Source organism: Loxodonta africana, chromosome 25, assembly GCF_030014295.1.
Source record: "Loxodonta africana isolate mLoxAfr1 chromosome 25, mLoxAfr1.hap2, whole genome shotgun sequence".
Taxonomy (NCBI): domain Eukaryota; kingdom Metazoa; phylum Chordata; class Mammalia; order Proboscidea; family Elephantidae; genus Loxodonta; species Loxodonta africana.
The window spans coordinates 32,158,587-32,186,566 of NC_087366.1; the positions used below are offsets into that span (position 1 = coordinate 32,158,587).

Below are 27,980 nucleotides of genomic sequence, written 5' to 3' on the forward strand. Positions count from 1 at the left end.
CTATAGCCTTGGGGCCCAGGACAGGCCGGTCTCTTTCTTAGCCCTACACAGAGACTCTGCAGCTATGCAGAGCAGAACCAGTCTTTAAGTGCTGGGCACTGAATTGACATAAAGCAGTGCTTCTTGAATTCTGTGCAGAGAATCCTCTGGGACTCATGTTGAAACGCAGGCACTGACTCAGTAGGTCTGTGGTGGGCACAAGACCTGCATCTCTAACAAGTGGCTGGTGATACCTAGCTCATGGACCACACTTTGAACACTGAATACCTGAAGCAGTGGGCCTCAACCTTGCTGCCCATTAAGAGTCACCTGGAGAGCTTTTAGACCCACACAAGTGCCCAGGCCTCCTCCTTACTAATCTGAATCTCTTGGGTTGGAGTGCAGGCATCACTGATTTTCTAGAAGCTCCCCAGTCACTGATTGGGGCTGAGAACAGCTCACCTCCGGGTCCAATTCATTGTAAAGCAGGAGCCCAGTCTCAAATGAACAGGTTCCTGCAGATGACCAGACTTAACCTGGTCTTATCACTTTCAATTTTTTTGTCCTCCATGACCAGAAAAACAAAATTGCTGAAGGTATTTTACCGCTGAAGGCAATGTACTGTCATCCCTCACTTTAGCCACTATTCTCAAGAGAGGAAAGAGGCAGGAATATTTTCTCCTCTTTTTACCCAGCCAGCTCTTAGCACAGGGTCACGGACACAACAGGGTGTCAGCACTTGGTGGTTTGTGATGTCGCATCTTAATACCTCTCACTAACCCTGGAAGAGGTGCTAGTATGCAGTAATCTCATCTGAAGGTGTAAAAGGAACAGAGTCTGGAGTATTCAAAACCTGACCAGTGAAAGGATAGTGAGAAAGGTTTCACAGCTTGAAGAATGTAATCAATGTTACTGAATCATCCATGTAGAAACTGTTGAATTGACATACTATTTATTGAATATATTTTTACCACAAACAAAAATCCTGACCAGTGCTGAGACCTAAAGTTAATAGTGGTCTACTATCAATAAAACGACTCCAGAATCAGGTTAAAAGAGGAATAAAGTATCTTTCAGATTTCTTTCAGAAAACAAATCAAAATTGTCTTCAGCATTTGATTTGATTCAATGCACTCAAGTTATGAAAGTTGGTGATTCTATCCAGACAAAAATGTATCTATAGACAGATACCATTTTATGGTCATTTACACCTACAAAGTGTAAAGTTTTCATAAAGTAGTTTAATAAATATATTAAGGCTTAAGGTAATCATTGTTTTAAGCAGATGAGGACAGTTTACATACTTGTTTACTAGTATATCTTAAACATACTAGTTTACATTCAGAATCTTTAAAAACAAAAAATTTACTATCTTACAATGAAGAATACAAAACATTAGTTTGCCCCAGTTTTTTTTTTTTTTCCATTCAGCATATCATCCTTCCACCTATATCTGATGGACAAAGAATGATTTAGATTTTTTGACAGACTGAGAAAAAAGTTGATAGGTGTGATCTGAAATGTTTACTTTTTCAGCAAAAAGCTTTCACTGAGTTGCCCGGACAGTTAGTAATGCGGCTTACAAATAAGTAAAGCTGAACCAATGACTTAAAGGTTCATTTAAATAAAAAGCACAGCTGTGGAAGGTACTGAGGAAGAGGAACAGTAAAATGTTACTTTTCATACATCCCAGCCTTGAGGCAGGAGCCCCACCACAAGGATGGTGCCGATAAGCTACTATCCGCAAGGATACCCACACTAATCAAACACCCACTAAGGCATTTTGCAGGGACCCTCTCATCAATGTATCATATGACTCCCCAGCAGGAGGGAGTCACAGATACTGCTAAGCACCTCAGGTCTGCATTGGCAAAAACCCCAGCCATTAAAATAGACTACCCACACATGTTGATGGAGAAGACCTGTTCACGAATCTGCCTGGCAGTGTTCATCCCACATGCCAAGGCCCTCCAGTGGGGAGCACGGGAGGGTCCTAAAAGAAGCATTTGCAAGAGGAGAAGCAAGTGCTGCCATGGTCCAGTTGTAAGGGTTTCTCCAACAATCACAGCCCTCCTGAGGACCCTAGATGGGCTCCAGGATCCAGTCACTGCTGGACAGGGGTGAGATGGGCGGCGCCATGTCCCGCGGGGCTCCTTGCTCCCTCCCGTCATGGAGCCGGCCCTGCTCCTGGAAATAGTCCTCTTCCTCATCAAAGAAGCCGTTTTCCAGAGTGTAAGAGCAGTCTGGGCTGGAGGCTGCCTGGCATGCTCCCTTGTACTCCTGAATTGACTCATAGAGGCTGTAGAGTTGACAGAGCAGGGACATGTCCAGCTGTCGGAGGCCAACCTTGTGGAGGGGCGGAAGATAAAACAAGAAGTCAACACTTGGGTTAATTTTAAGATTACGCACTCCGCCAGCAACATGCTGGTGGCTAAGCATTTTTCTGTACAGCTGATGACTCAAAGCACTGCTGGATGCTTTGTACTTCCAGTTTTAAGAAAATCTTAATTGAGTTTCCCCACACCTCAGACAATTACTCAGTGTGTCAGGGAAGGATTACGACTGTGAGGAAGTGAGCCCCCAGCCTGTGGAATTTACCTGGTGTTCCTGAACACACCTGCTAATGCAACAGTATTGCACAGCTGGTATCTCCAGGTGGTTTCACTTTGGACACCAATATGCAAGTGTGTCATTTTCTCTCCCTGTGGTCAGATGAAGGGAAGAATCACACTGCCTTCCCTAATATGGCATCAGGATCCCAAGAGACCCAGTCACTCTCATGACTCCCTGGTCAAAAGGTCCCCTCTTGCCTGTGGCAGTGGTTCACCAGTCAGCATCATGCACTGCCTCCTGGAGCACCACTCTCTGACCAGGCCAGCCCCCAGGCTCTCAGAAGAGGCCAGTGGTCAGGACCCTCCTCCTGAGAGGGTCCATCTTACTAAGACAGTCTTAACCAGGAATGGTTGTGGGAGCACTCTTCAGAGCGCACGACAGAAGACAGCCCAATAAGGTAAGGTCCCCTAGAGCTCTCCCTGGGGGCTTCACAAGGAGTGGTGAAGAAACCACAAATATTAACAAGTTGTTGTTATTGTTAGGTGCCCTCAAGTTGGTTCCTACTCATAGGGACCCTATAGGACAGAGTAGAACTGCCCCACAGGGTTTCCAAGGAGAGACTGGTGGATTTGAACTGTTGGCCTTTTGGTTAGCAGCCAAGCTCTTAACCACTACACCACCAGGGCTCCATTAACAAGTTAGATATTAGATATCTGCTTATCTTCAAATTCCTCTCTTCCCCACAGCCCACCCCGGGGAAGGAACACAGATACCAGGAGAGCATTGTTATATCAATCCCACAAAGAGGAGGGTTAACACATTTAGCAATGCAGTATATATCAGTGCATCCTAAACTTCCATGTGCATGAGAATCCCTTGGGCATCTTGTTAAAAGTGCAGATTCTGGTTCGGTAGGTTAGGCTACTGGCAGTCCAGGCTTCTAACAAGCTCCTGGTGGTGCTGATGCAGCATGCTGCCTGCCCACCTTATTCCGAGTAGCAGGGAAGAGCCTCTAAACATGGCGCCAGGAACCTGCCTTCTGCTTCTTGGACCTTAAGTAAGTTATTTACCACTTCTGTGCCTTGGTCAATGTCAAAAAGGAATAATAATTTTTCTTACTAAGTTACTTGGGGGATCAAATGGAGTATTAATTCATTTCAACAAACAGCAACCGAATGCCTCCTGTGTACCAAATGCTGTGCTAAGTGCTAAAGGTACTTGGTATGCGTGCATATAAAAATACATAGAAAACATTCATGACTCATTAATCCAGTAAAGAGGTTTACCCCATAAGACGGACTTTCACAAAAGGAAAGCTGAGGTTGGGAGAGGAGTATCATCTTGTGACAAGATAGGGTGCTGAATTCCAGGTTATTCTTCATACCCTTCCTTAACCAGTGTAAATCATCAAGTAAACACTGGCAATGTCCCTACTACAGCCTGAATAAACTATAAAAAACAGAACTATGTTATGTTTATGTAGTGTATTCTCTTGAGAAACCCAATGGAAGACTTCCCGTAAGAGGCAGTCTGTTGTTACTGTAGCAACCCCACATTACTCTAGAATTCCTTCTACTCTGTTGCTGTTGCTCTTAGGTGCTGTCAAGTCAGTTCCAGCTCATAGCGACCCCTATATACAATAGAATGAAACCCTGCCTGATCCTGCACCTTCCTCATAATCGTTGCTGTGTTTGAGCCCATTGTTGCAGCCACTGTGTTAATCCATCTCTTTGAGGGTCTTCCTCTTTTTTGCTGACCCTCTACTTTACCAAGCATGATGTCCTTCTCCAGGGACTGGTCACTCCTGATAACATGTCCAAAGTATGTGAGACGAAGCCTCACCATCCTTGCTTTTAAGGAGCATTCTGGCTGTACTTCTTCCAAGATAGATTTGTTCACTCTTTTGGCAATCCATGATACATTCAATATTTTTTGCCAATACCAAAAAGGCATCAATTCTTTGGCCTTCCTTATTCGTTGTCTAGCTTTCGCATGCATCCTTCTACCCTAGAACTCCTAAAAGCCATGATTGGGAGGCATGGTCTCTAGGCCAAGCTTTGCTATTCTAGATGGCTTTGTTGAAGGTCCTCGCCCTTGACCGGCCTATACAACAAGAGGTTTAGGCTGTGTCATCTATGGCTAGTTCAAAAACTTTGAGACTCCAATAGCAAACTGTTGCTTCTTTGTCCTTTGTTCTTTGCAATGAGTTCCAAGTGCTTAGAAGAGAGTTTCCCAAAAAGAGGGCACAGGCTTGGCTCAATGGCATCCTACTCTCAAAAGCATACCTTTAAAAAGTAAGAAAGGGGGCCTGGTGGCACAGTGGTTAAGTACATGGCTGCTGACCAAAAGGTCGGTGGTTTGAACCCACCAGAAGCTCCACAGAAGAAAGATGTAGTAGTCTGCTTCTATAAAGATTACAGCCTTGGGAACCCTATAGGCAGTTCTACTCTATCTTATAGGGTCACTATGAGTCGGAATCGGCTTGAAGGCAATACATTTGGTTTTTTGTTTGCTTTAAGAGGTAAGAATTTGGTAAACCAAGACGCCCGGGCCGCCACAACATACCTGCCTATGGTCAGATACCATCGATTCTTTCCCTCAATTAGCATGTGAGCCATGCATGTGGGCAGGTGGGAGGGTGGATCCTGACATGTGTGTTTTCAAAATTACCCCCAGATGATTCTAGTGCCCAGTTCTGGTAAAGAACCAGAATTCTTCATGCAAATATTTTTCTGTCTTTCCCGGGCAACTTACACTTCACTGTAATCACTCAGTTTTAGGCTAGCCAAGACAGAAGAACATAGAATTAAAAATGCAGGATCTGGAGCCTGCCTGTCCATGTTCAGATCCTGGCTTTGCCACTTATTAACCGTGAGACAACTGCCTTATTTCTAAAAATAGCAACAGCTGCTGCTATCAGGGCAGAGTTTCCAACAGGAAAGGCCCTTGGATGTCTTACGTCAAAACTGAAAAGGGAGAAGCCCAGTACCTCCCAAGCTGGGTCATTCTTCTTCAAACAGATGTAATGGTTCCTCATACAATCAAAATCTACCAGCACGTAGGTTCTATAGAGCTCTTTGTGCTCTAGGTAACCTTTCACACACAAACAAATCTAAGTTCTCTTTTTCATAACCACTCTTTAAATATTTGAAGATAATTTTTACTCACCCATCCCAACCCCTAAAAAGTAAATCTTCTCTTTTCTAAGCTAAATACCCTCAACTATTTTCATTATGATATTCTGGTCCACTACCTATCCTAGTCTCTTTCTTCTGGACTTGCTCTATTTCCCAAGATTCGTCTATAGTATCCGGATTTGAATACAGTAACCAAGCCACAAGATTCTGACTGGGAAAATTCAAATATATCTCTCTTTTCTAAGATTTAATTATTAGGATAACCCGAACCCGTTGCTGTCAAGTTGATTCCGACTCATAGCAACCCTAAAGGACAGGGTAGAACTGCCCCATAGAGTTTCCAAGGAGTGCCTGGTGGATTTGAACTGCTAACCTTTAGGTTAGCAACTGTAGCACTTAACCACTATGCCACCAGGGTTTCCAATTATTAGGATATAAATTGTAATTTAAAAAAAAGTCACACCCTCCCAATATTTGCTCAACAGTAATGGAAATGATTCACTCTGAGAATCTAGATGTACTTCTCCTGAGTCACTTTGATACTAGTCAGGTTAGGCAAGCCCAAGACTATTATTTCCTACCTCAGGAATGAATGATGGAAAATACATAAGTGGCAGTGAGCTCATTTTCACCCTCGTGGGATAGTTTGAGCTCAGCCCAGGTAAACATAGGAGCCTGGGCTCTATGGCTTTAAAAAATCCCTTCTAGGTTTCAAAGGCTATGACTTCCCATGACCCCATGCTACCAAGACACAAGGTTCCACACTTTCCTCCTTAAGGTACTGTGGGGTAAAGAATTTAACTTTACCCAAAGTATCTGTTTTTTTGTCCTTGGTTCCTTAGAATTTCCCACAGTTCAAGTGTCTTTGATGAGGCCTCTGGACTACACCTGAAGGTTTGTGCTAATGTAGTGATTTAGGTGGGGGCTGGCCTAAAAGACCACCATGTGATATCAGCCCACCCTCAGGGAAAAGGGGCTCATTCAATCAATCATGACTACATAATGAGGCCATAACAAAGGCTCTGGACACCAAAGCTCCATGGACTTCCTGATCCGATATCCACGCACATGGGAAGGTAGTGCATCCCTTTTTTGGGACATGGAAGCTCTGCAGTGGGAACCCTCCCAGACCTCACCCTATACGTCTCTTTACTTGTATCTTTTTTTGCTATAAGAAAACCGCAGTCTTAAGCATGGCAATTTCTTGAGTTCTGTGAGTTGTTCTAGCAAATTATCCAACCCCAGGTAGTGGGAGCCAGTAGGTCAGAAATGAGGGTGCCCTGGGGACTCCCGAGCTTACAGCTGGCATCCTAAAGCGGTAGTGTGAAAACCTGAATTTGTAGCCAAAAAGGTCAAAAGTGAGAGTGTTAGGACACCCAAGCTTGCAGATGGCATCTGAAGTCTTGGGCAGATTTGGCAGTCTGGAGGACTGTGTCCTTTAATTTATGAGCTCTGACCTAGTTCTGGGTGGCTAGAGTCAGAGGAAGCAGTTCTGCCGTGCAGCTGGTGTCAGAACAGAAGTGGAAGAGAGGGGAACAGAACTGATAATAAATTGATTTGGATTGATCAACATACATTTGGAGTCAGGGAAGTGGGATTTGATTTTCACACAAGTACCACTCCCAAAGTACTCCCAGGCCTGAACAGGATTAGCCTGAGACAGGGAGTCAGCAGAAAACAGGGCTGTGTCCCCGGCCGTTCTGCATTGCAGCGAGCAGATGACTAACAAAGCAGCCCCGTCATGTCATCGGGTGGAACGCTATCCCAGAAACAAAGGTTTGACCCACCTAGAAGTACAGTGTGATTCCTGCCACACAACCTATTACACAACAAAATGTAGAGTAATTTAACAAGGCTTTAAACACACATGTGCACACATACACCCATGACTGAATGACAGATCCACCCACATCCCAGCTTCTTGGTGCCACCTTCTTCTGGCACCTCACTAAACTCCCCCTTACTTATCAGAACTCCACTAAATTAGCTGTGACATGAAGCGAGTGGTGAAATGAACACACCTAACTTCCTAACCAGGAAACCTCTTCCTTGGGCGTGGCTGTTTTAACACTTCCACTTAACTTGTTGTTGTTGTTGTTGAGAACTTACATAGCAAAACATACACCAATTCAACAGTTTCTACATGTACAATTCAGTGAAGTTGATTACATTCCTCAACTTCTGCAACCATTCTCACCCTCTTCTGAGTTGTTCCACCCCCAGTGACATAAACTCACTGCCCACTAAGGTTCCTATCTAATCTTTCAAGTTACTGTTGTCAATTTGATCCCATGTACATAGATCTTAAAAGAGCATAATGCTCAAGGCAGACTTTCTTTACTAGTTAAACTAAACTATCGTTTGGTTTTAATTAGACTTCAGGGGATATTTTTTGGTTTAAGGTTTAAAGATTATCTCAAGGCAACAGTTTCAGAGGCTCAGCTAGCTTCCATGGCTCCAGAAAGTCTAGACTCTATGAGAATTTGAAATTCTTTCTGCATTTTCCCCCTCTGATCAGGATTATTCTATGGAATCTTTGATCAAAATGTTCAGTAATGGTAGCCAGGCACCATCTAGTTCTGGTCTCACAGCAAAGGAGGCAGTTGTTCATGGAAGCAATTAGCTACACATTCCATTTCCTCCTTCAATTCCTGACTTTCTCTGTTGCTGCAGGCAAATGGCGGCCAATTGTTGAGTCTTGGATGGCCACTTGCAAGCTTTTAAGACCCCAGGAACTATGCAATGAACTAGGAGGTGGAACAGACAAACTGAACATTTTATTAGGCCAGTTAACTGGGATATCCCATGAAACCGTGGCCCTAAACCTCCAAATCAAGCAACTGAACCCCATGAGGTTTTTAGTTGTACATAATCGGCCTCAGCAGCTCCTCTTTCTTGCCTTTTTTTTTTCCTTCTGTCATTGCTGTACATATATCTATCATACAACTTTTGCCAATTCAACATTTTACAGATGTACAACTTATTGACAGCCCTTATAATAACTGGTTGTGCAACACTACCTTTAATCAATACGATTTTTCCATCATCATAAACCAAAACTCAGTACTCCACAAACCAAAACTCAGTACTCCACAAGCAATAACTTCCCCTCCCTCTCCATTCCACACTTGGTAACCACTACTAAACTTTGATCTCTACACATTTGGCTATTCTTGTCTTTTAATATAAGTGAGGTCATACAATATTTGTCCTTTTGTGATTGGCTTATTTCACTCAGCGTAATGCCTTCAAGCTCCATCCATACTGTAGCATGTATCAAGACTTCATTTCTCCTCCTGACCGAGTAGTATTCCATTGTATGGATGTACCACATTTTGTTTATCCATTCATCTGCTGATGGGCATTTAAGTTGTTTCCACCTTTTGGCTACTGTGAATACTGCTGCAATAAACATGGTATACAAGTCTCTTTTTGAGTCTCTGCTTTCAAGTCTTTTGAGTATATACCTAGGAGTAGAGTTGTTGAATCATTTGGTAGTTCTATTTTCAGTTTTCCACAAAACGGCTATACCATTTTACATTCCCACCAGCAATGGATAAGGGTTCCAATTTCCCCACGTCCTCGCCAACATCTGTTATTTTTTGTTTGTTTCTTTGTTTCATCTTAACCATTCTAGTGGTAGTGAAATGGTATCTCATTGTGGTTTTGATTTGCATCTCTCTGATGGCTAATGATGTTAAGCATCTATTCATGTGTTCAGTGGCCATTTGAATGTCCTCTTTGGTGAAACGTCTATTCAAGTTCTTTGCCCATTTTATGACTGGGTTATTTGTCTTTCTGTTGTTGTCTAAGTTTTATATATATTTTGGTTATTAGATTCTTATTGGATAGGTGGTTTCCAAGGATAATCTCCCAGTCAGTTGCTTGTCTTTTCAGCTTTTTGGTGAAGTGTTTTGATGTACAAAAGCTTCACTAAACTTCTCCATAGGCAAGTCAGAAATCCTTACCCGGCATTCCATAATCTGGTCAGAATCTATTCTTTGGGCTTAGGTCCCTTTCTTCCCTACCTCCACCTCATACAAGGGTCAAGTTGAGGCTCTTTCTGTTCCCATTTCATCTATAAAGCCTCTTCTGCTGCCTAGCTTAACGCCAGTTGTTTTGAACTGTCTCCCCCAAATATGTGTGTCAACTTGGCTAGGCCATGATTTCCAGTATTGTGTTGGTTGCCCACCATTTTGTGATCTGACATGATTACCCTATGTGTTGTAAATCCTAACTTCAATGATATTAATGAGGCAGGATTACAGGCAGTTATGTTAATGAGGCAGGACTCAATATATAGGATTAGGTTGTATCTTGAGTCAATCTCTTTTGAGATAAAAAAAGAAAGAAGCAAGCAGAAAGGAGATGGGCCTCATACCACCAAGAAGGAAGAGCCAGGAGCAGAGCGTGTCCTTTGGACCTGGGATCCTTATGCTGAGACGCTCCTAGACCAAGGGAAGATTGATGACAAGGACCTTCCCCCAGAGCTGACAGAGAGAAAAAGCCTTTCCCTGAAGCTGACATCCTGAATTCAGACTTCTACCCTCCTAAACTGTGAGAGAATAAATTTCTGTTAAAGCCATTCACTTGTGGTATTTCTGTTATAGCAGCACTAGATAACTAAGACACTGGGTTCTCCCCACTTTTTAGACTTCAATTGCTTCAGCCTCAAGTGAACTTCACTTTCTCACTTTCTCTGCCTCCTTTATGACATTTGCTATGTTTCTACCTTACATTACAGCCATGTACAAGGACCTCCTTCTCCTCATGCAGTGTGCACTCCTTTAACACAGCAACCCTGCTTCTACTTTGGATCCCTCAGCACCAGCAGAGCCTCCCACAGCAGGCCCTAAAAGGTTTCTTGACTCCATATAAATGCCCGGCTGTACAGATTGTAGGCATTCTCCCAGGGAACATCTGGCTATAGACACAGGCTGACAATGGAACCATCAGGCTCTTCTGACCCTTGGTTATTAGCCCTCAGTCAAGTGTGGAGATTTGAAGATGGCAGCACTGAGACCAGGGCTGAACAGGCAGCCCTTTGTACCTATATCCCAAGATGCCCCTTTGGAAGTTGTCTGACTACTAAGTGTCAGCATGGCTCCCTCCACGAAATCAAGTTTGCTCCCCGAGTACTCTTTATGGAGTTGCCATGTGCAGTGAGGGTAAGGGAGAGACAAGTGGCAGTCTGCCCCTGAAAGCCAGTTTCTCCACACTGAAGGCATATGGGTCTGTGTACGTGTGAAGGGGCAAGAAGCACCAGCCTGAACAACTAAATCTGCAGAGCTGTGCTTCAAGGCATGGTGGAATCACTCATCAACAAGAATGTCTTATCCTCCCAGAAGAAAAGGGGGGTGGGAAGCCCCTCAGCAAGCCCATTAAAACCCATCACTCACAGTCCCCATTACAAGAGCACAGGAAGTCTATCATCTTAGTGCCATGTCCTTGAAGGAGGGCTGGTCTCCTAATTCACAGCTGGATTCAGAAAATACAGCTTTCTTGAAAAAAAAAAAAAAAAAATCCAGATAGGTTCACTTATTTAAGAAAAATACAGAATTTTCAGACTTGAAATCTGTAGGTTTTAAAGACAGTTAAGAACAATCAACTAGTTTCCGTTGCTTTAAACTGCTAACGCGATTCCTTCCTCTCTGTTTGTTCAGGTTTCCTGCTTCCTTCCCCTCTGATCTGAGTCTTCTCCCATTTACCCCCGCCTGTGGCAGACACAGGTGGCTTACCAACCCAGAACATTCCTAACAATGGGACCAAACAATCCTGAACTACCTTTGCAATGATTTCCTCTTACTTGTGATTTTTAAAAGTTAATAATAGGTTTACCACATGAATATATGCCTCCAGGGTGGTGGTTTCACGTCACTAAATCTTTGAATATCTTTGGCAGGTGCAGTGGGGGAGGGAAAGTCCCTCATAACTTTTTAAAACTTACAATAGAAACACCACCATCAGAAACAAGGCTTAGAATTTGAGACCAGAAACCAAACCAAACCCACCGCCATCAAGTTGATGCAGACTCATAGAGACCCTACAGGACAGAGCAGGACTGCCCCCAGAGGGCTTCCAAGGCTGTAAATCTTTATGGCAGCAGACTGCCATATCTTCTGCAGAACAGCTGGTGGGTTCAAACCACCAGCCTTTTGGTTAGCAGCTGAGCACTTTAACCACTGTGCTACCAGGGCTTCTTTAGAAGATGAAAACTTTTAGAAGGAAATTTTCGTTGACTGAAAACATCTTGAGAGATCTTTTAGAAATAAAAAATTGTATTTAAAAATATCTTGTTTTAGTTTTAAGAAATAAAACTAAAAGCTGGGGTAATTTACTGGAAACCCTGGTGGCGCAGTGGTTAAGGGCTACAGCTGCTAACCAAAAGGACAGCAGTTTGAATCTACCAGGCGCTCCTTGGAAACTCTATGGGGTAGTTCTACTCTGTCCTATAGGCAATGGGTTTTTATGGGTCATCATTGTCCTTGGGAAGAAGTTCATTTTGTTTATGTTGATAAATTTGCTAGTAAATTACCTCCAAAACCAAACCCATTGCCCTCGAGTCAACTGCGAGTCATAGTGGCCCTATAGGACAGAGTAGAACTGTCCCATAGAGTTTCCAAGGAGCAGCTGGTGGATGTGAACCACTGACCTTTTGGTTAGCTGCTGTAGCACTTAACCACTATGGCACCAGGGTTTCCAAACAATGATGCGTAGAAAGCAAAAAAACAAACACAAAAAAGAAGTATTTCCACCTTTCTCCATATGGGAAAAGGATATGTGGGTAGGTCAAGGGAGGAAGCAGGGAAGGCTGCTACAATGGGTTATGGTCAGTAAGTCATAATAGGATTGTCTCTGAAACAGACAACCCACCACAACCCTGTACAAAATCCATTGTCTCCCCTATCATTGCAATGGCTCCAACCTAAACTGAAAAATATCCCACCTCACATAGGGGTGAAGCACAGGTCCAAAGTTAAGCTATGTAATCAGGACCTATAGTACAAGGTCCCCAAACTTGAGGACAGATGCAAAAAAAGTTTGTTGTATGGAAGGGTTAGATCAAAACATAATGGATAATAGTTACTTGGTTTAAAGAACTATTGTAGCCACACAATAAAAAACAAGGCCATCATTTAAAAGCATGAAGCAACTCTGCAGGTACCATAACGGAAGAGTGACCAAGGTATACTGTGAAGCACAAAAATTCAAGGTCCAGGATAGCATATTTAGTGATTTCACTCCACACGTACATGCACACATGTGTACAAGCTTTGACCTGAGGAGAAAATGTACTGAAAAGATACACACTATTAGAGAACTACTTCCAGAACGTGGGACTCAGTAGAGAAGAGGGGACACTGACTTTTCACGTTACAACCTTCTGTACTGCTTAACTTTTTTCCCCAACAAACATGTTACTTATCATTCTAAAAACTAGCAATAATTAAAAAAAAAAAAAAAAGACATAACAGATGTGCACTACTAGGACTACATAACTGTCAAACTCTCTTGGAGAACTGGCAATACTTGCCAAACACCTTAAAATGTTGCATGACTTTGACTAACCAACTGGTTCATTTCTAGGAATTTGTTCTAAAAAACTAATTACAGCTTTACACAAATATTCAATCCTCATCTTTGTTCTGTGAGATAGGCTATCAATTCTCTCTTAAGATAAGGACATGGAAACACAGAAACACGGAAAGATGAAGGAATTTGCATAAGACCACACAGTTAGTAAGTGGCAGAGCAGGGATTTGAAACCAGGTCTGTAAGACGCCAGAATGGATGCTTTTGACAACTAAGCTGGTGCACTCACAGCAAATTCTGGCTTTTCTCAATTTTCTGATTTTCTATATGAATGCATAGTAATGTATGAGAAAACTTTTAAGGTTGCCTTTTGAAAACATAATGAATGAATAAGCATATACAGATAGTGTGTAAATTTATTTTAGAAAAGACTTGGAAAATGCCCCAAATCTAATCAAGGTGTCTAGTATGTGGCCATGGGACTGGCATGTAACTAAAGCAAGCAGTGACCTAATCGATTGTAACCTAATTTCTGAACCAAAGAAAAAGACTTCATCAGTGTTTATCTGGAAGGGAAGGGGCTGTTACCTCAGCTACCCAAGCTTGATAGGAATGTCCCTTAGAGACCTCTAAACTCCTCTGTGGCTTCTAATTCTGTGCTCACTCAGCAAGCTTCCGATCCATAAGGTAGTCTCCGAAGCAACATTCTCCTCCCCTGGACAGGAACACATTTGTGTTACTTCGCCAGCTTCAAATTTTAGACCCGCCAAGCTGAGCACCAGACCCTGAAAAGCCATAGTGATTCAGACATAAATAAACCAGGTTGCTTAACTGAACCCCCAGATTAGGTCAAACCCAAAATGCCCAGCTGTACAGATCACAGCTGGTCCCTCCTCTACCCTTTACAAATTCCTCTTTTATTTAGGCCAATTTGAGTTGGGTTTTCTGCTACTTACAACTGAAGGTACCCACACAGATACAGAGAGGTATTTGATACTCACCACTAGAAGCCCATCCTGAAATAACAACTCTCATGAGGACATTCTTGTTTATCTCTAAACTAAACTAAGGTTAGGACAAATTAAACCAATTTCCATTGTTCTTTACTCGGTACAGATGAAGAAACACAATTGGCAATGTTCTTTAAGAAATGTCTATATACATTCTTTTAATTTTTTCTTATTATAAAAATAAAACATTCTAATTGTTTTAAAAATCCAAATGGTTCATAATTATAAGGCAGAAAAGGCCAATCTTCTATAATTCCATGCTATAAAGTAGCAGTCCTCAAATGTTTTGGTCTTGGGACACTGCAGTGCAGTGAATCACTTAATATAGCTCTTCTATCCATAGTCTTTGTGACCTCCACAAAACAACTGGGTGGGACAATGCAAATTAGGCACTTGTGGCCCACCAAAGGGATTGGACAGCTTGCTGCTAATGCAAATAAGGTGCATGGAACCCTGTGGGGGTGGGACCACACAAATAAGGTGTATAGAACCTTAACAAGGTGACTAGTCAGTTTTGCTATCCTGCTAAGCTTAAAAGAGAGCCAATCCCAGAGCAGAAGGGGATCTCGCTACCACCAAGAAAGAAGAGCTAGGAGTAGAGTGCATCCTTTGGAACTGGGATCCCTGTGCTCAAAGCTTCCTAGATCCAGGAGATTGAGAGAAAGAGCTCTAACACTGGAGACAGTGAAAGACAGTGAGAAGCTGCAACAGCAGAGGCAGCAGAACCAGGAGATCAGCAGGAGATGGCCTAGGGGGTTTCCTGGCCCAAAGAGCGAGAAACCTGAATGCCTTCCAGCAGGAGGCTTACTGGCAGAGTGGGGTGTCCCCAGGCACTTGTCAACGGAGCTAGGCTTGTTGACCCACGGAACAAGAGAGCTGAGTGCCCTTGGTCCAGGCTTCCTGGTGGAGTGGGGTGCCTCTAGGCACTTATTGGTAGAACTAAAGAGCTTTTTAACACTTGCCCAAACACGGAAGAGGCCAAGAGGCCAAGGGCCAGAGAGAGGCATGCCTGTGGACACAGCTGAGAAGAAGCTACACTGATGGAAAAACTGTATCTTGAGTCCCTCCTAGTCTTAAATCTGTTACCTCCCTAATAAACCCCATAATCACAAGTATTGTCTGAGTTCTGTGTGGCCATTGCAACGAAATATCAAACTCAGCAGAGAAGTAAAGAGTATCATGAGAGGGACGGTTGGTGTCAGAATTGATAAAAAGGTTGGAAAGAGGACGTATGTCTGACCTCCAACTCACAGGAATAAGCCTTGAGATGTTGTTCTTGATTCTCCTTCCCCTTTGTGAAGACAAAGGTCAGACAGCCCCGTCATGCCATTCTAACAGATACTCTTAAAATTATTGACGGTCTCATGGAGCTTTTGTTCATGTAGATTATGTCTATCAGTATCTACCGTATTAGAGATTAAAACTGAGAAATTAAAAAAAATTAATCCATTAGAAATTAATAAACACATTACATGTTAACAAAAATATTTTTACGAAAAATAACATTTTTGGTAAATATTTTTAATGTCTGGCTTAGAAGGCAGCTGGAGTTTCATATCTGCTTCTGCATTCGGTCCTTTGTAATATGCTGTTTTGTTTGAAGTAAATAAAGAGTATCTGGCCTCACACAGCTATGTAATTGAAAAAGGGAGTATTTTAAGAGCCTTTTCAGATAATTGTGGATATTCTTCTTTGATACTATACTTTAGGTGGGCTACATTGTGAAATCTGAAACCATATCAATGAATTGTCCATGCTCTATTACATTAAAATCCATTGGTCTTGCACTTTGACTGGATCTTTCAAATCATGGGCGATTTTATAGCATCAAGCATTGGTCATTTGAAAAATGCAGAAAACTGATCCACTGAGTTATGCAGAACTTCGAAATACTGATACTTTTCGCACATATATCAAGAAAAATCACGTGTTTTTTAATACCATCAATTATAATTCAGGACCCCTAAAAGGACCTCTGAGACCCCATGGGTCCCTAGACCACACTTCAAGAACTTCTAGTCTACAGATACCCACTTTTTAACAGTTTAGCATATATCCCTCAAGACTCTTTATCCATATCTAATTTGCTTTTTGGCCACCATTACCCATACAAAAATTTATACGTGTACTGGTTTGTCACTTTTTTATACTGTGAAAAACTGGAACTAGACCAAGTGGTCATCAATATGGAGTACTGAGCAATTGTTACAGAGTGTGGTAACTCCACATATATGGACATGGAAAGATGTTCTTCTACACAGAATGACCCACTTGGGATCTCAAAAGACGAACTCCAATGTTAAGTATGTGTGTGTGAGCTTAAAATAGAAAACCCTGGAAAAAATAAAAATGGGGTGGAAAAAGTACTTGGTAAATAGTAGTGACCAACACCCAATGCTTTCATACCAAATTTGTGCCATTTTGCCACAGATTGGGTTCTTAGGAAATATATATATATATATACATATATATATATACATACATATATATATATATATATATATATATATATATATATATGGAGTAAGCTTGACTAACCTTACATAAAAGAGCCCTGACAGCCCAGTGGTTAGGTGCTCGGCTGCTAACTGAAAGGTCAGTGGTTCAAACCCACCAGCTGCTCTGGGGGAGAAAGATGTGCCAGTCTGCTTCCATAAACATTACAGTCTGGGAAACTGTATGGGGCAGTTCTACTCTGTCCTATACGGTAGTTATGAGTCAGAATCAACTCGACAGCAAAGGTTTTTTTTTTTTTTACCTTATGTAAGCCACATCTGGAAGACACAGTTACAAAGAATTTGATATCTTAAGGTTTTTTACTTGTTCCCAGATAAACTTTTGCAAAAACATTTTAGAGCATATTAGTACTAGAATCATAAATAAAATGGGAGAGTTTTTACATGTATATCAACTAATTATCTTTCTTAGTGTTTTATCTCTCTAGTTCTCCCGGAATTTTCTATACACCTAATTTCTTTGGCTGCAGAGTTTTAGGCATCCTTTCACTAAACTTTTTTTTTTTTAATTGTAGACTTCATTTAGTAAGGAAAGCGATACCAGAAATAATGTTAAAATATTAAGTTATATTACCACCAAACACATGAAAAACTGCTCAGTATCAGTAGGCATCAGAGAGATGCAAATCAAAACCACAATGAGATACCATTTCACTCCCACTAGGATAGCTAAGATTAAAAAAACAGAAAATAACAAATGTTGGCGAGGATGTGAGGAAACCGAAATCCTTATCCATTGCTGGTGGAAATGCAAAATGGAACAGCTTTTGTGGAAAACAGTGTGGTTGTTCCTCAAAAAACTAAAAACAAAACTATCATGTTGTTGTTCTTAGGTGCCGTCAAGTCAGTTTCGACTCACAGCGACCCTACAGAACAGAGTAGAACTTACCCATAGGGCCTCCAAGGAGCAGCTGGTGGATTCAAATTGCCCAACTTTTGGTTAGCAGCCATAAGTCTTAACCAATGCACCACCAGGGCTCTGTGGAACTACTATATGACCCAGAAATTCCACTCCTAGAAGTACACCCAAAAGACCTGAAGGCTGAGACTCAAATAAAGGCTTGTACAACAATGTTCACTGCAGCACTATTCACAATAGCCAAAAGGTGGAAACAACCTAAATGTCCATCAAAAGATGAAAACAAAATGTGGTACATACATACAATGGAATATACTACTCAGCCAGGAGGAGAAATAAAGTTTCCACACGCTACAGTATGGACGGAGCTGAGTGAAATAAGCCAGTCACAAAAGAACAAATATTGTATTACCTCACTCATATAAAAAGACAAGAAAAGGTAAATGTATAGAAACCAAAGTTTATTAGTGGTTACCAGGGGCAGGAAGGAGAGAAAAAACGGGAGTTAACGGTGATAGAAAAATTGCATTGATTAAGGGTAAGGTTGCAGAGTGGAATATTGTAATTGCTGTCAATAAGCTGTACACTTGTAAAAAGCTGAAGTAATAAAAGTTGCATGATAGACATATTTACAACAACAGCAACACAACAAAAAAGAATAGCTACTGAGTCTGCTTATGTATAACTAAACACCTCAAGAGATGTGGTTCTTGGTTTGGAGGTTTAGGGCCATGGTTTCATTGCACATTCCAGTTAATTGGCCTAATAACGTGTTTGGTGCTTCTGTTCTACCTCCTAGCTAGTTATGTAGTTCCTGGGGTCTTAAAAGCTTGTAAGCGGCCACCCAAGGCACAACAATTGGTCTTTATTTGCCTGGGTCAGCAGACGAAGAAGAAGAGTCAGGAAGAGAAGGAGGATATGAAACACGTGGCTAATTTCCTCCATGAAAAAATTGCCTCCTTTGCCATGAAACCAGAAGAACTGGATGGTGCTTGGCTACCATTACTGAACATTTAGATCTAAGATTCCATAGAAGAATCCTGATCAAAAGGGGGAAAATGCAGAACACAATTTCAAATTTCAAATCTGGACTTTCTGGAGCCAAGGAGGACGAATGAACCCCTGAAAATACTTCCCTGAGATAATCTTTAAACCTTAAACCAAAAATATCCCCCTGAAGTCACCTCATAATTGAATAATAGTTTAGCTTAACTAGTAAAAAAAATGTCTGCCTTGAGCACTGTGCTCTTTTAAGAACTATCTATATGGGATCAAACTGACAACACCAACTCAAAAGATTAGACAGGAACCTTAGGGGGCAGTGAGTTTATATTAATGATAAACAACAACTCAGAAAAGGAGGGTGACAATGGTTGCACAGCTCGAAGAATGTAATCAGCAGCACTAAATTATACATGTTGAAACTGTTGAATTGGTGTATATTTTGCTGTGTATATTCTCAACAACAACAAAATAATATTAAAAAAAAAAGTATTAGTTATAATGGGAAGAGAGAGCTCCAGTAATATGGTTATGAGATGTGGACCACTTTTAGTCATGGAATAATCCTACATTTGTATTGGTGTAAGATTCAACAAATGACTTTAGCTATATGATGATAATAATAGTTATATTACCCATATTTTAAATCCCTTTTGGGACCTAACTTACAAACACTTAAAAACTGTACTGCAGTTCTCTTTTGCTATTTAATAAAACATGAAATCACAGCATCAAAAGACAGGTACATATTCAATTTCATAGGTATTCCCAAACTGTCCTCAAAAAAAAAAGAAGTACCATTTCCACCACTTCACATTCCCACCAGCAATGCATGAGAAGGTTTATTTCTTCAAACTCCATCACTATTATCTTTCTTTTTAATCTTTGCTGGTTTTTTTTAGATAAAGCATGAAAACATATGGGTTTTTTGTTTGTTTTTTTACCTTACTGTTTTAATTTGCATATCTGTGGTTATTTCTATTTAGCTGCTTTGAACTTGGATATTCTATATCTAATTCCAAGGATTGCCAACAACCTAAGAATACACCAAACACCCTCTTTCCATATGTATTTCAGTAATCTTCTTCCTCACCCCACCGCTCCTGGCTGGAACAGGCCTGACATTCAATAGACATGGCCCCTCAGCTAGAAAGCACTGGTTGGAGGGCCACCTAACACCACCACTTCTTCAGTCAAGGAGGGTGCCTCCCTCCATGAATCCTTGGAACTTCGATGCTCTCACTTGCAAAAGCAGGCCAGCCCATGGCTCTTAGGGTCAATCAAGGAAGTGAACAGAAAGTGTTCATAAAGAACTGAAAAGGCCACATGCCTTAAAGAATTTCAGTATCGCTGTAAGGAAGGCTAAGGTTTTTCTTCTGTCTCCAAACTTCATGAGGGAGAATGAACATCTCTGTGTTGTTTGTGGGGTAAGGAACCACAGGAAAGAATGAGCAACCTTTATGAGCCATGCGTAATTATCACTTGGAAACATCTGGAGCATCTGGGCAAAGAATGAGGTGCATGGGAGGCCAGGACTCTTAAGAATGACGCTGGGCAAGAAGGGGCTAATATCTGACCTACACAGCCTAGGGCTGGTTTCCTGCTAGTGGAGTCTGTGGGCCGCAGGGTTTCCTACACAATCATGAAAACTTGGCTTTTCAAACAAGCGTGTGAAGTTTCTAGGAAGTTTATCTGAGTATTCCAGGAGCAAAGCTTCAAAGCTTCGAACTCCTGCTTGGTGGTAGTGAACTGCAAGGTGAGCATGGACCTCCTCTTCTGGAGTCCGCCTATGAATACCCTTGCTTACCTGACCTCAAAGGTCCAGCAATGCCAAGAGACAGGGGCCTGGAGCAGGGGGCCTCTGACGTTTGCTACTCATTCACTGTGCTTGGAAATGCAGAAACGCCTGGGCTGTTTCTAATGTGGAAACTTAAAACTAAAACCAAACCTGTCACCATAAAGTCGATTCCAACTCATAGTGACCCCATAGGACATAGCAGAACTGCCCCATAGGGTTTCCAAAGAGCAGCTAGTAGATTCGAACTGCTGACCACTATGCCACTAAGGCTCCACAGTAAGTACGGTAATAGATACAAGTTTAAAGTTGTACAAAAAATATCTTCCAATTCTTTAAATCCTTGCAAGTTAGGACTATACTATAACTGCAATGGGGGATAAAGCAAAAAGTGAACATGAGGCAAGGCAACACTGAGCCCACCGAGTAGACACAGTGGGCAAAAGCTCACCCATCTGAGTTGAAAAAATTTACGGACAAGAAGTTATCATTGAAATTAAACGGTGGCAGACATATCCAAGGAATATTGCAGTGATCTGATTCCATTACCAATCTTGCGGTAGATCAATACGTGCAGATGGCAACTAGTGGGCAAGAGTACCATACTGGAATGGCGGTAACACGAAGAAATAATATCATGTTAGAAGCCTTGGAACGAGTATAAATAACGGCTGTGCTCAGTAGAAAAATCAATTGTTCCCACATGTGCCGTCTCGAAAGGGCTTGTTTTACTCTGATGTAAAAACTGGGCTGCGTACTTTCTTCCTATTACATTTTTTTAGCTAAATACACTCTTGCAATAGTTAAAAAAATAACAACTGAATATAAGCCCTAGGCCCATGGCCAATTGCCTGCCTTTTCCACACCTCCCGCACTTGTGTGCTTTCGCATGCACGAGGTATTATATATTATTGTTTGGTTTTTGCTTTTATTGGGGGAATACTGGGATACGGACCAGTACTATAGGGCAAGATGTGACCTAAAAACTTTTAAGACTATTATAGACAAAGTCTAATTTTTGATGAACCGAGACCCAGGAATAGCAAATGTGTACCATTCTTCCTTTCTGCCTTCCAGTTCTTTGCATTAAGTGAATTTTACACAACTAGGTAGAGTTGTGCAAATGTCCTCAGGTTCAAGTAAGCACACTGCTGTATGTATCCGTCCTTCTCCTACCCCCAAGTTGTTTTATGACAGCAAACTTGTTTATGGACATGAGGGGACAGAATCATGCTGCTGTAGTCGAGAGGATCCTCTGTGGTACCTCCCCCTCATCTGCCCAACAGGGGATCTGTAGCCCCAAATAGGGAAGTGGTTTGCCAAGGCACATCACATCATTTAATAACATGGAACTTGAACTTCTGACTCTTGGTTCATGCCTTCCCTACATCTTAATAACGTGTTAAAATGCAGATTTTGTTTTCTCCCAGGTTCTGATACAGTAGGTATAGATGGAACACAGAAATCTTCATTTTAGCCAGGGGCCTAAGAGAATTCTGGGGCTGGTATCCATCCTTGGACGAATACTGCATTAACGTATTCTAGCAGGGAGACTACCCAAGACTGGAAAAAAAAAAAAAAAAAAACGGTATTAAAGGCCATTGGACATTCCTAGTCTCCTCTGCTTAAATTCAATTGAGAAGGCACCTAACAGGCCTAATTTGAGACTGAACTTTTACCATAAACTCTCTTAAAGATAGAAACCTCCTTTCATGTCCGGGAAAGGAGCTGATCTCCTCTGGGCTGCCTGCTAGCCAAGCTAATACTTGTCTCCTGGAATACAGTCCGCGGGAGAAGCTCACTAGTAGGCACTCGGCAAGCATCTGGATGCAGACAAAGGCAAGAGGACATTTTGTTGTCTCAGGTTAAACATGGGAAGGATAAGTGTTGCTAGTTTCAGACATCAAACCTATTTTTTTTAGACAAAACTGATTCATTTCTTCACCAGACCACTGCAGCTCAGTAACTCAAAAGTTCTGTGTGGATGTCTTCTCGCTCATACAGAGGTGAGAGATCAAAATCGCTGTTTGAGAGTCTGAAGAAAAAATGAGGCAAAGGGTCCCGGAATGAAACAACTAAACTTCCTGCTGATTTGAGAAGCATAACCCTTAATACCCTGGGAAGCTGACCCTCAATGGCCTTCTGCCCAAAGGTGAGTCTCTCTTTCAGGTTCTATGCTCTCATGTCACCCTTGTGAGTATCCACAAGCTTGATTAACTAACCTACTCCAGGCGCTGCTGGAGGGAGGGATGGCCTATGTAGAAATCTGTGCCAGGAATGACTCTGCCAGGAGTCCCCAACTGACACAGAGGTAAAGGGCATCTGTAAACCACTGTGGTAATTTGAAGACAGCAGATATTTAGGTAGCCAAACTAGTCTGCCAGTTTATAGATAAAAATCGTTCAAATTGTGGGACCCTTGAGAATAAAATATTTTTACATAAAAAGGGGTATAGAGCAGACGTCTATTATTTTGGCTGTCTGGCAGCCCCTGCTCCATTTCTGGAAACTGTTCTTTCTTTGGGGAAGTGGCCCTCCCCCCACCCTACCACATGGTTGGTTACACCATCTTAGTAAATATGATCTGCCCTCAGTCACTATTAACTGGTCCAGAGCTAGACACCAACGGCATCCTTCCACGGTATTTACAAACTGGAACTAAGACATGTGGTTGGAACTGAGAACATGGAAACTGTCAGCAGTCTTATTCCAAAATGCAGAAAACAATGAAACAGGGGTGGGGAGGAGAAGAATATGGTGGGCTTCCTGGTTCCCCATGAGTTCTGCTCTAGTCTGTTTCTGCATACATTTACAAGACTTTTTAAAAGGTTTTAATCTTTAAAAGCATATACATCTGCAAAAGCTAGTTCAAACTGTGGTCGTGAAAAATAAGAACTGGTCTAAACTAAAGCAACTATATTGATGTAAAGATGTGCGAAATCTACCAGACATGATAAAAAAAAAAAAGTCAACTGTCATGGATTGAATTATGTCCCCCCCCCAAAATGTATGTATGAATTGGGCTGAGCCACGATTTCCAGTATTGTGTGATCTTCCTATATAAATCCTGCCTCTATGATGTTAATGAGGGAGGACGGGTGGCAGCTGTGTTAGTGAGGCAGGACTCAACCTACAAGTCTGGATTGTGTCTTGAGGCAATCTCTTGAGATATAAAAGAGAGAAGGGAGTGGGGGATGGGGGTGTGGGGGGGGGGATGGGAGGGATGGGGGGGAACTGGACTCATACCACCAAGAAAGGAGCATCAGGGGTAGAGCGCGTCCTCTGGACTCGGGGTCCCCGTGTTCAAGAAGCTCCTAGTCCGGGAAACACTGATGAGAAGGCCAACAGAGACAGAGTGTCTTCCCCTGGAGCTGACACCCTGAATTTGGACTTTTAGCCTACTTTACTGTGAAGAAATGAATTTCTCTTTGTTAAAGCCATCCACTTGTGGTATTTCTGTGATAGCAGCACTAGATAACTAAGACATCGACTATTTAAATTTTTTCTTTAGTCTAAAGAGTGGCTATGAGTAGAAATTGACCCGATGGCAATGGGTTTGGTTTTTCATAGAGCAATAAATAACCATTTGAGTGACCCTTGTAGCTTTTCAAATGGGCTCATGGCGGGGGGCGGGGACAGGGATGGGGACTCACAGACAAGGGGTTACTAGAATAAGAAGTATTGATATTTGGAGTGGAAACCACAACACTCAAAGCAGGGCTTCAACCAGTCATGGGACAGAACTCTCTCTGCCCATATAAGCTCCCCTCCTCCACTGTCTACTCCCCAACACCAGCTTCCTCAGAGAGTCCACCCTCTGTGCCCTTTTGTGTCTTCTTCCTTTGAAATTTCATTTACTCCCTCAGCTTCCACCACCTCTTCAATCAGTTATCTCTAGAACAAACTCTTTCTTCCAATCCCCAGATCCACATTCTGAAATGTTTAACATACTCTTTCACTGATGTAATGGAAAACCGCCTTCTTCCCTAAAGCAGCCACTCCTCCTGACCCCTACTGCTGCGCAGAACCCCACTTTCCCAATGATCAATTGTCAAGGGTCAAAAACTCGCTACTACTGCCATACAAAGGCACACTAAGCAGTCATTGAAGACACTGCTTTAGAATAAAACATATTGTCACAGAAAATGTTTGCAATATGTGCAAAAAAAACCCCAGCAAACCAGAATGTATGACATGATTCGTGTGTGTGACAGACAGTGTGTGTGCGTGTGTGTACACGTAGGTAGTACAGTGCAATGGTTAAACAGGGCTTTGGAGCTAGACAGACCTGGTTGGATCTGTGACCTTAGGGGTGTTACTGAGTTACTTAAATCACCTATAAGCACATGATTTTTTTTTTTTAACGTAAAACAGAGAGACTCTGAGTACCTATCTCACGAAGAAGATACAAAGATTAAATAAGATAATGTACGAAGAGCACTTACATTGTGCCTATATGGATATTCCAAATATTAACAGTAATTCTCTCGACACTTTGATTATAACTTTTAATTGTTTTGCTTAGCTGTACTTTCCATTAAAAATCTTAAGTTACCTCTGATTCCTTTTTCAACACCTTCCCAAACCTAGTATTTAATCAGCATTTCCTGCAGATTCTGCCTCAGAAAAGTCTCTCCCATTTGATCCCTCTTTCTACATGACCCCACTCTACTGGAGCTCTCATTACCTCCTCCATGCACACCTCCATATCTTCATGATTAGTCCTCCACTTCCAGCCTCTTCCTCCTATACTCTGCTTTGAAATTCATTTGCTCAAAGCATACCTAAACCCTACTCTGCTTACCTGAGGTGTTCCCAGCCTACCTCATGCCTTTCCCGGCCCACCCCACTCACTCTATCTCACAATGTTAAGTGTACACTCAGTCTACTCAGTTTGCAGTATTCACAGTCTGGCTTTGCTGCTACTTTCCATCTCCATGGAGCCCTTGTGACGCAGTGCTCAAGAGCTCAGCTGTTGACCAAAAGGTCAGCACTTCAAATCCACCAGCTGCTCCGTGGAAACCCTATGGGGCAGTTCTACTCTTCCTATAGGGTCACTATGAGCGTGAATCGACTTGACGGCAACCCACTTGTTTTCTTGGTTTCCTATCTCGTTTCCCTTGTTAAAATGCTGTCATCTCCTGAAGCATTGCTACACCACCACCTCCTTCATGAAAAGGAGCCTTCCAGATGCCCACTGATGTCATCTCTCTCTCTGTGCTTTCATGAAACTCTTCTTTTAAAGCATTTATCACATTCTGCCATGACATTTAGTTATGCCCCTTGTAACAGATTTGACCTTAGGCCTTCAAATTAAACAGATCTACACAAGCTAGTCTAGAGATAATTCAGGAATGCACTCCCAGTTCTTATTTTGCAAGGCCTCCCTAGTCAAAACCTCAGTGGAGTTGACCCTATTCTTAGAGACTGCCCACTCAGACCCCACTGCCCCAGACTAATAAATCTCCAGAAGACCAAAACACATTCTTAAAAAGCCAAAAGACCAGCACTTTTAAAAACCTTATGGCCTATCTTAGAAAAGACTTGTTAAAGCCTGTAGCCATATCTATCTTTATCTCAGCTAAATATGAGACAGACCAAAGACAGATGTTTATTTTCCATGTGCTTCAAATAGGCAGGTTCAGAGATCGCTCTGGTCTAAGGCATAATTATAAGGTTATGGCTGTTCTTGAGTCATACCAGAAGGGACCCGGAAAAACACTTTCGGGAATGGTACATGGAATCCCAAACCACCACAGCAAGACTCCAGTCACGTTTATAACCTAGAACTTCACAATAAGAGAGGCTCTGGGGTCTGTCTTCCTGTTCTATTTGTGTTGTTGCTGCTGTTCGAGTATGGAACTTAAATCACCAGGGAAGGGGTCTTCCTTTTTCTCCCCCATGTTTATGCCACATTCAAGTTCAGACTGTAAACATACTCACTGTAGATTTATCTAATTAAAATGCAGTCCACCAGCTGTGCAATGCTGTTGTCAATTAATGTTCATTAATAAATTTAAAAGGTTGACTTGGAATTTATGTGGTTCAGTAAGAAACAGAAAATCTTTTCAGAGAGAATTGGAAATAGCTTCAATCCCAGCTACAGAGTGGGAAAACAATACCTAATTGATTAAAAAAGTGTTAGGGCTGTTTTTCTGGATGCAATCAAGATTTAATTTTCAGAACAGATATACTCCTTTTAAAAAAAAGGACGCATAAGTGGAATTTTTCTAAACAATCCTAAATACACTAGATGCACACTTAAAGGATTCTTATATGAATCTTTTTGTGAATGTATTCTTAAGGAAAATCAACTTTCATATATTAGATATATGTACCTGTACTAGGGGAGGGAGAGATGCTGGACTAGATGAAAGGAAAGAACAGATTAAAAGCAAGTGGGGGTGTAGAGGTTGCCAGGGAACCACTAGGAGGGTTAGAAAGGAGGGAGGTTTTCTTTTATCTCCAGAGAGAGATATCGGGCTAAACCTGAGAGAGAAAGCTGGGGAGATCCACAAACACCTTATATTCTTCCCAAGGACTGAGAGAAACTAAGCCCCATGGTTTGGAGCCCATACACAACCCAAAGAACCCATGTGGACTTCACCCCGGACGGGGAGGACGATTACATGCCCAGGAGTTCCAAGCGGTTTCAGGCATTTAGCCGTACAGAGCTGAAAGGCGCTGGGGCCGCCCTCACGCGCCTGGCGCGCGCTCGGCTTTCGCGGCCATCTGTGGGCCGGAGCCATCCGGGCGGTAATCGGATTCTGAACGCACGGCCTGAGGGCGCGGGGGAGGGGGAGACGGCTGCTTCAATCTGTTGTCTACACTCGCAGCTGACAAAAAGCCGTCCTCTTCTGGGTAGGAAAACACAATCGTACACTGCCCGTAACCACTCGGGGGAAGTGAAAGCCTCTCCCGGACTGGAGAGAAGTGACAAAGCCCTCCCCAGCCCCCAAGGCCAACACGAACCCCACACCGCGCCTCCTGCTGCCTGGGTTTCCCAGCCAGATGGGGCCAGGACGGGGGCGGCTGGTGCCCTGCCCCCGAAGGCTGACCTCAGAGTTGGGAGACCCTCCTGGGGTCAAAGTCCAGCCTTGGGCACGGAGAGGGCAAGCAAAAGAGGGGTGTGAGAGGATAGTCTTCGTCTTTCATAGTCGGCGCCTGGGGCAAGAGTCAGCAAGTGGGCGGGAGAGGACGGGTGGGCGCGGGGACTTCCCAGCCGACAGCTGGGGCAATAGAGAACTTCCCGGTGCTGCGCGCCCCGACGCGAAGGGACGGCCCGCGGAACTCCTCTTACCATCTCTTTGCGAAGCAGTGCCAACGCCGCGTCCAGGTTGGGGGGCTTGGCCGGCAACGCCGCGGCCCGCGCCGCACCGCCCCTCTGGCCTCCGCGACTCAGCTCGTCCTGGATGCGCGATTTCTGCGCGTAAAGCCGCTCCAGATGCCTCCAGCCGCCCGGCGCGCCGCCGCCCGACGACGAGTTGAGCAGCCCGCTGAGGCTCTTGGGCAGTGGCGGCAGCCCGTCGACCCGCAGCCCCCGCACGCCTCCCAGACCGCCCGCGTCCGCCGGTGCCGGTGGCGCCCACCCGCTCAT

At 42.8% G+C, this 27,980-nt stretch overlaps 1 protein-coding gene and 1 pseudogene across 1 annotated transcript; one reads left to right on the forward strand and one right to left on the reverse strand.

The window, feature by feature from the left end:
* Positions 1 to 1,202: 1,202 nt before the first annotated feature.
* Positions 1,203 to 27,980, reverse strand: FAM89A (family with sequence similarity 89 member A). The gene is made up of 2 exons (XM_064276650.1): positions 27,684 to 27,980; positions 1,203 to 2,325 (listed from the first exon to the last, which is right to left on the reverse strand). The coding sequence occupies exons 1-2, from the start codon at positions 27,978 to 27,980 to the stop codon at positions 2,062 to 2,064; spliced, it is 561 nt and encodes a 186-aa protein (XP_064132720.1). The 3' UTR covers positions 1,203 to 2,061.
* Positions 20,352 to 21,702, forward strand: LOC111750906 (small nuclear ribonucleoprotein G-like; annotated as a pseudogene).

Bases quoted from the DNA above. Each gene is read 5' to 3' on its own strand.
- FAM89A (XM_064276650.1), bottom strand. From the start codon at position 27,980: ATGAGCGGGTGGGCGCCACCGGCACCGGCGGACGCGGGCGGTCTGGGA. The intron at 2,326-27,683 runs GTAAGAGGAGTT...CCCCTCCACAAG, and splicing joins CACTGCTTCGCAAAGAGATG to GTTGGCCTCCGACAGCTGGA.